Below are 8,503 nucleotides of genomic sequence, written 5' to 3'. Positions count from 1 at the left end.
GAGGTTAAAATTGTTGAAATTATGGAACTCTTAAATCTTGAAACACATCTGCAAGAGACTTGAAAACTCGTTTATTTACTTCTGAAGTTAAGTTTATTATTACATGTCGTTAACAGTGGGAAGAGCTTTTTCTTCAACGGCATACACTAAAATTAACTTGTGAAGCAAAATTGGTGAAGAATTTTTTATATTCTTTAGTTTGTTATATGGAGGATGAAGTTTTTGAAGTGTACCTAATTCAAAATATGACAAGTCATCGAGTACAATTATAACGGTAATATTTTTATTCATATGCTGTGTTTAAGTGGTTTGTTAATTTGTAAATATATACTGAATATCGTACCCGTTCCTTGGTTTGGTTATTAATGTTTATTATGAAAATTAGATATCTTTGTCGAGTGTGTCATTTCTGGTCTTTGTAATTTGGGTTTGTGTCCATGTAATAGTTCTTAGACAATTTAGGGCATAGAAGTTCGAATCTGATCTGTTGATCAGTTTCTTCAATTTGAAAGTGCGACAATTGTTTTTTATATATAATTACTGTGATAGATTAGTGGATGGATACAACGTGCTTCTAGTACTACTCCCTTTTGTTATCCTTCTTTTTTATGGGTTTTATTTTACATTTTAATATTGTGAAAAGGCATCTGCTATAATTTTTCCTATTTATGCATTTCAGTTATTTACAACTTATAAATTTGTAAATAATATGTGATAGACTTTTGATATGTAAACTTTTGAGATTGTAGTTGACTGTTTTGTTGCTAATACTGAATAGTTCATGATTTAAACCAATCGCTGTATTTAACAAATAATTAGCAACAAATATGTTTAATTATGAGAAATTCTTATTAGGCTATTCTTATATGAACCTGCAAATATGGTATCATTATTTACTTTACCAATGCAACCCCTCAGTCGTAGCAAAAAGCAGTCTGTTGGTTATTATTGTATGTTCTTGACGGTCTTCTCTTCTAACTGTAGTGATATTGAATCTATAGTAGCGTATGTTCTTTGCACTAGCTTAATCAAGAAATGTTCTACTTGTAGGCCATAAAGAGAAGTCAACTTTAATAATATGGACCTCAAACCGTTCAAATTAGACATTGATGAGCTTATAAATGAGTTTGCCAAGGTACTAATATGCCTGTTTTTTCCCTTCAATCTAAGCATAGTTTCGATCTACTCATTTATCTTGCAACACCAATTACGCCCCAGTCCCAAGTAAGTTGGGGTCGGCGATATGGATCCTCATTCCTTTCATTTAGCTCAACTCGTCATCATCATTACCAAAATAAAATGAATGTTATTCATTTATCTTGCACTTTTCATAATGGTTCATACCAGTAATATAGTGTTTTATAGGGTGGATCTCCTAGTTTTGCAGAAATGAAGAGAGTGTGGGTCTCTAAAAAGTTCTCCTATATTTTTGAGGCGAGTCCCTCTAAAGATCAGGCATGCTTTATGCAATCACTCTATGCCTACTGTAGTGGTATGTCTAAATGTTTTCTATTTTACTTTTTTGTTAGTTTTCCTATTTTAACATATTTTAGCTTCATCCGGAGAGAATGATTCTGATTATTGTGGTATACACATGCTTATATTTGAAAAACTTTCTACCTTTAATGTGAAACGTAACCATCGTAAGGTGCATGGAACTACAGGAATGTTGAGAAATGCCACCTACTTCAACCCCTCCCCCTCCCCCCCCCCCCAACCCAAAAAAAAGAAAGAGAGAGAATGTAGAAAAACTTTATAGCACTGAGGTAGCAGTAGATTTGTATTATTTGTCTTTTGCTGAATAGAACTGAAGTCAATCTTGTGTTCAAGTGAACACCATTTTGCTTATTTATTTACGTGGTTAAAAGTTACAAATTACAGATATAAATGACTGTTAGATTTATTTGATTGCTAAATATGATGCATTCCATGTGCTACTATAACCAAATTTTACCTGCTTATCAGTCAGTGAGTAGCAATGTGAAGGGTCACAAACTAAGAGAAACACAAACTCTTTAAAGATTTTTCCAAATCACGATTTCTAAGAGAAATATAGAAACCTTGAGAGATTCTTCCAAATCAACTCAGACATTTCAATTTGCCCTAATATTCTCTCCCTCGTCATCATATGCTCTGGTAAATGTCGATAGATAGCACAGTAGGTGTAAAAGTTTGGCTCTGACACCAAACAAAGCCTTTGGAAAGTGATTTTAGTATTTGGAGAGATATCAGAGTGAATGTGAGTGCATCCTTAAATTCTTTTTCTGATGTTTATTTTCTCTTAAATTTCTATGAGAGAGCTGTCATACTAGTGTAAGATTTTCACCTTTCCCTGTGGTTGATATTTTATATTTTACTGCTTTAGATTAACCGAATTGAATGCATTGCAGGTTACATGGTGTCTACTTATTCTCTTTTGAGTAGACTGGGTGGGCTTTATTCCCTATACTGCCTTTATGAGACGCAACCATTCAAGCCTCCTTTCAAGATTTATATATCTCTAGGTATATATATATACACACAACCTTTTTAACATGATATATCGTGAATTAGGGTGGAAGGATGACTGGTAGTCGCTAGTGTCTCTTAGTCTTACCAGTAGTACTAGTACTATTATTGTATTTCTCTTATTTCTGGTTCTTTATTATTACATGTTGTGTTGTTTGCTTCTATTGCATTTTTTTTACTACTGTTTGTTGCTTTATTTTCTTTGTTCCTTGAGCCGAGGGTCTCTGCCTTCACAAGGTAGGGGTAAGGTGTGCGTATACATTACCCTCCCCAGACCCTACTTGTGGGATTACATTGGGTTTGTTGTTGTTGTTGTATGTCGTGAAATAGTGCTTTTTATGTGGTGATTCTCTCTCGGCGGTGCAGTTTTGGTCTTATGAGATGAAACAATTAAACATTACAATCGAATCTTTACAAACAATATTAGAATCAAACCTGAATCAGTCACTTTACTGATTGAGTTGCAAATTTCTTTCTTTGTGATGGCACTGTCTGGAGCATATATCATCATAGGTACTTTCTAGATTCTTGTTTCAAAATATTTACCGGAACTATAACACAATATTAATGCTGTATATCAGATGAATTATGACGTAACATGTATATGTAAATCAAATGAATAGCTCTAGTGAGGATGTTAATTCATCGTTTACTCATACTCTAAGTAGGTTGCTTCAGTTCTTTGAAGAGTTCTCCAAACATGTAATTGGACTATCAAGTATCTATATTTTTGCAGGTTATATGAATGGAATTGGACCACTATTAGGTGTCCACCGTTGTTGCTTCGACTTAAGTTAAACCTTTTCTTGGTTTAGCTTTGAGGACATTAACCTGTATAACACTCTATTCAGTTTTCTTATCAAATCATAATAATAGATGAAGCACAAGAAGTCAAGGAATGCTTGAATAATTGGTGAAAAATTAAAATCTAGGTGAGGAATACATTGATGCTACTAAGATACCAATCACAATACCAGCTCGTACTATCATTTTGCTAAAAAGTTCTTAAATGTCAGTTTTAATTTCATTTGAAGAACAGGTTGTGTTTCATTGGTCCAACATCAACAGGACCTCCAATTAAATCTTCCTTTGATGCCAAATGATCTCCTTTTCTCTATCATTTCTCAAACTACCTTTTGACAATACTAAATCCAGGGAAAGTCATTGCGCCCTCATTTTCACTTTCAGAAATAACCCATTGAACAGTATGTGTTTTCAACTATAATTTGCAAGTTCAATATATGTTCCTTGTCACTTGTAGAACTGGTTCACCATAATTTATTGCTCCTGATATGTAGCATAGCATCACCCTTGTTTAAATGAAGTATGACAGTCTGTTCATATTCCTTTATAGATCTTTGAGGATATAAAAATTTGTATGTTTGTGGGTGCGTAGCCGATGTAATTCTTCTAATCTAGCAGTGCCAATCAGAGAAGAAATGTCCCTCTGGAAGACCTTCTTGTGTTATTTGGGGATTCCTTAAATTAATATTTGGACTTTGAAACTCTTACTTTGGCTAGTGTTTATTTACAAAATTTGGCAAGTGTTTAATTGCCAGTTTAGTTTACTGTGCAACTGTCAGTAGCTTTTGATGCTTTGTAGTTTTACCATAATTCTTTTTATTCCATTTGGCAGGAGACCTGAAGAATCTTCGGAACATTATCGCAGAGGCAAAGGCTAAAGATGTTAAAGTAGTCCCTGCTTTAGTCAAACGTATGTTAGACAGGAACATGTTTCTTTTTGGGTCTGTGGATGTGAATGAAGGCTCTGTAGCTGAGAGATTAGATGAACTGACGGAAATACAAAATGCAAGTATCCGCATAGCATCCAAAAAGTATGTTACTGATACTTTTCTGGCAACCGTTTGTTATGTGGATTTGTTGAACTCAGCCAACATTTTGATGGAAATTTTGAGTAGACCTATACTTTACTGATTTTGCAAGAAACATCAGGTGCAACATCATCAAAAATAAAAATTATAAGTAGGATTTTAGTAATTTTTGACCAATTGACTGTGTAAAACTTCCTTCATTAAATTGGTTGGATTTTTTCCATCCAAATATGATTGATATTGTTTGCTGGAATACGAAATTGTTTCTGTTTTTGTGTGGGTCTGTGTTTGTATTTATGTAATTTAGCAAGTATTTTCAGAATAGCTTAAGATTGTTCTTTTATGATTCTTTTTTCTTGGAGTGGATGCTTAGTTTTTACCTTAGCAGTTAGCAGTGTGATAGTTAAAAGGGCAAGTGAAATGAAGTACTACAAAAAGAATGGACTATTCTCGAGTTGCCTGTTTGTGAGAGGAAAAAAATCAACGGAGGTTTCTTTTTAAATTTTAAATAGTACAAAAATCAGATATCTTGTTAGAGGATCATTTGACCATATGATGCATTCTTTGCATTGATCGGGAGTTTTTTTGAATGTTTGAGTTGATCAGTATAAGCAAATTAGCTTGTTACTTGTCACTAGAAAGTGGACAAGTTAGCTTTTTGGGAGGCTGCTTTAGTGATGCAATTCCTTTCATTAGGTCTCTTGTCACTTAAACCTGCTATTGCATGTCTCTATCTTTGACTTCAGAGTGCTGAATTCGTATTATTTATTTATTCCAGGGCATGGAGCTTGAGGTGGATTTGCTCAAGCAAAAGTCAGCAGAATATGCAAGGGCCAAGGAACTTGCTATTAGAGGTAACCTCAATGAGCTTCTTAAGCTTTTAACAGAAAACATATTTTGGTCATTTTCTATTTGTTGTCAGCACTAATGATGCGTTACACTGTTTGTTACTGCTTGTTGATACTGCTCATTTTCATTTTGTCTTTGAGCCGAGGGTCTCCGAAAACAGCCTCTCTATCTTCTCAAGGTGGAGATAAGGTCTACGTACATATTACCCTCCCTGGACCCCACTTATTGGACTATACTGGATATGTTGTTGTTGTTGTTGTTATACTATACATGTGTTAAGACACATTTTGTATTATTTCGAAAGGATTATCCAAGTCTGAGTAATACAGGTCAAATTTTCTTCTATCTTAGAAGTATTCCTTTGCTAAAGTCAATATCCTATGTGAGGTAATAAAAAAATCATTTATGGTCTAAATTTATATATTTGGTACATACAAAGCTATTGTGAATATGGTGACGCAGTGAAGCTACCAATTAGTTCACAAAGTATTGCATTCCTTTTGTTGAGAATGTATATAGGAATGCACGCATTCCTTTTGCATTCCAAGATTCTTCTTGAAGCGGCTAAAGACATGGTGGATGTAGAAAATATAAAGCACATAACAGAGAACCAGACATTGATAGGGGATGTAGTTGAGAAGACTGCTGAGGATTGGAAAGCTCAGAAGGAATTATTCTACCAACAAACAGGCGCTCGTTATCAGCCTGTCAAAGACTCGCTTGACATTGTAAAGGAAAAGCAGGAAAAGTTCTCCCAACAAGAAGTGGCTGAAGAGCAAGATGGCAACGAAGACTTCAGTAAGGAACTAGAAGCAGTGCTATTGTCGGAGCAAACTAGACAATAGGGAGAGAACTTGTATAAAAAGCTTGTGTTTAGAAACTGGACAATATTTTTAGAAGGTTTGACACTAAGTTATAAGTATGCTTGTAAATGATTTTCGCAGCTACATGAAAGAGCTTGCAGCTTCTATTGAGCATTTTCCAGAAATGGGATAGGCACATGAAAAATTTATTCCTTTTTTCTGCTTCACTATTTCAGTTTTATCACTTCAATTTGATCCAGAAAGGAAGGAAGTTTTGCATGCATATATATATAAGATGAATGTTTCCAGTCTTTCTATCTGTACTGAGCCTTGTCGCTCTCCTTTCTTTCGTCGCGAGCAGCAAGCATACCGGCGGGCATATATTGCACGATTCTACTATGTTTTTTGTGCTATGGTAGGAACATTTTTAGATATGAAGATTGTTAAGGACATATGCAAAGAGAAAAAGATGGCTTCTTGTTGAAAGCAAGTGAAGTTCAAAAAACTTGCACGTCTTGGGTTATGATTAAAAAGTTTAAAGAAGAATTAAGCTAAATAGCAGCCCATTCAATTTCTTAAATTAAAAATAGTCAGCGAATTTATAATCTATATATAATCATGTATATACATGATGTTTTTGTTAATGTCATCTTTAACCAAAGAACCTTAGTTTCTTAACATATTACTATTACTACTACTTATTATTACTTTACTTTACTTTTCTATATATTAGAAGAGCTCAAGTTTCTACGTGTGTGCTTATTGTCTTTTTATAAAGTTCGAGGGTGATTTAGTCATTTCACATAAGCTCCTACAAATCTATTCCTATACTTAATAACCAGGCAGCTCATGGTCAACATGTCTGCTTGGCATAAGGATATTTCTGGAATTTCACAGTTACTTTGGCAGCGCCGTTTTTTTGAAGAATTCTTATGCCCCTGAGTAATCTCTTTATTGCTTCAGTTGCCACTGGTATTTGAGTAAATATAACAAACTTTGAGAACAATTTGCCGTTCCTTCTTTTTGTGTTCTTTTTTTTTTGGGCTAAAAAACATGAATCTTTTACTTGCACTTTTCTTAAGTCAATTTTGCTTGTCCAAGGTTGTTTGACCCTTTGACAGTGTAAAGTTATACAGTAATTCTTCCAAAAGTGAAATTCTATTTCCCGGTAAAATAGAAGTAACAACAGACTTTCCTTGAGCTAAAATTTATCTAATTTAAATATTAAATATGTATTCTACGATTATTAAGCATGTTAATTTTTATTTAATTTAATTATTCAGTGTCAGCCTTTTTATGTTCTAATTATGAAAACATTGTAACCCATCTTTCCTCTCTGAATTAATTGTATCGGATCCTTACTAGACCTTTACACATCATTTTACTAATTTATTTTATTTTATAGAGCTTTTCATTAATTTTATAGATCTCTAAAGCATTAGTAAAAGTATCTTTGCCGAGGATTTATCAGAAACAATATCTTTGCCTGTTCAGAATAGTTCAGAATAGGGGTAAAGCTGCGTATATCTTATCATCCTCAGACCCCACTTTTGAAATTACAGTGGGTGGTTGTTATTGTTGTTGTCTAGAGTATTAGTAAATTGACATTGATATACCTGAAAATAAAAAAATTCATTCAAAATATATTTTAACAGTAATAGTAGCGCTTATAATTGGAGCAGTAAATTGGTTAGCTAAAATTAAATTGATCCATTGTAACTACACATATCTTCTTTCACAATTCCTATGACTTTGTATTGTTTGTTATTTTCTCCCACTAAAAAATTGTAGATAGTTTATGCAAAAAATGGTACTGCTTCTGGTAAAAAACAATAATGACATTAGATGCTTAAGAGATAAATTTTATATAGATCTTAACTATGCCAAATTGAAATTTTTTGAAATTATTTTACCTTTTTAAATAATATCTAAATATATAATTTTTGGAAAAAATAAATTAATTTATGCCTGACTTATCAATTATGGCATTGCCTAGATGGTATATTTTTGGGATAGAAAAACATTATTGTACTATTATATATTTTTAATTTGGGTTCGACGAATGGGTATAGAATGACGTCGTTCTTACTTGGTAGGCGCTACCATATCAGGTTATACAAAAAAATTAATTGTTTTGTGAGAGAGATTGTAATTTCATTTCCAAATCGCTATTTTTTTTTAGAATAACCAATGAGTTACTTTCAATTGTTTTTTGGATTATTTTGTCTGACCGTTTTTCCTTTTTAGCTTATTGTAGTTGCTAAGCAGCCATTCTTTCTCTTTTTGGTTTAATTATAATCATATTTTAAATGTACTGCATAATTTAGACTGTAAAGGACTTTGTTGATTTCTAATGAATAGGGATAAAATTTCCTGAAATCTTGGCCAACCATATATTGTTACTATAATATTAAGAAAATATTTTTTAATTAAAGCCTAACACAAACTTCTACTCTATAAAGTACTTTTTCAAATAATACTGTTCAAAAATCTTAATATATTTTTAAAATT

At 32.9% G+C, this 8,503-nt stretch overlaps 1 protein-coding gene across 1 annotated transcript; it reads left to right on the top strand.

Moving 5' to 3' along the window:
- Positions 1-1,078: 1,078 nt before the first annotated feature.
- LOC104220064 (uncharacterized) lies at positions 1,079-4,443 on the top strand. Its single transcript, XM_009770863.2, has 4 exons — positions 1,079-1,135; positions 1,366-1,492; positions 2,391-2,504; positions 4,145-4,443. The coding sequence occupies exons 1-4, from the start codon at positions 1,079-1,081 to the stop codon at positions 4,441-4,443; spliced, it is 597 nt and encodes a 198-aa protein (XP_009769165.2).
- The last annotated feature ends 4,060 nt before the right edge of the window (positions 4,444-8,503 follow it).

This window comes from Nicotiana sylvestris, chromosome 11 (assembly GCF_000393655.2).
Source record: "Nicotiana sylvestris chromosome 11, ASM39365v2, whole genome shotgun sequence".
Taxonomy (NCBI): domain Eukaryota; kingdom Viridiplantae; phylum Streptophyta; class Magnoliopsida; order Solanales; family Solanaceae; genus Nicotiana; species Nicotiana sylvestris.
This window is presented reverse-complemented; position numbering and strand designations above follow the sequence as displayed.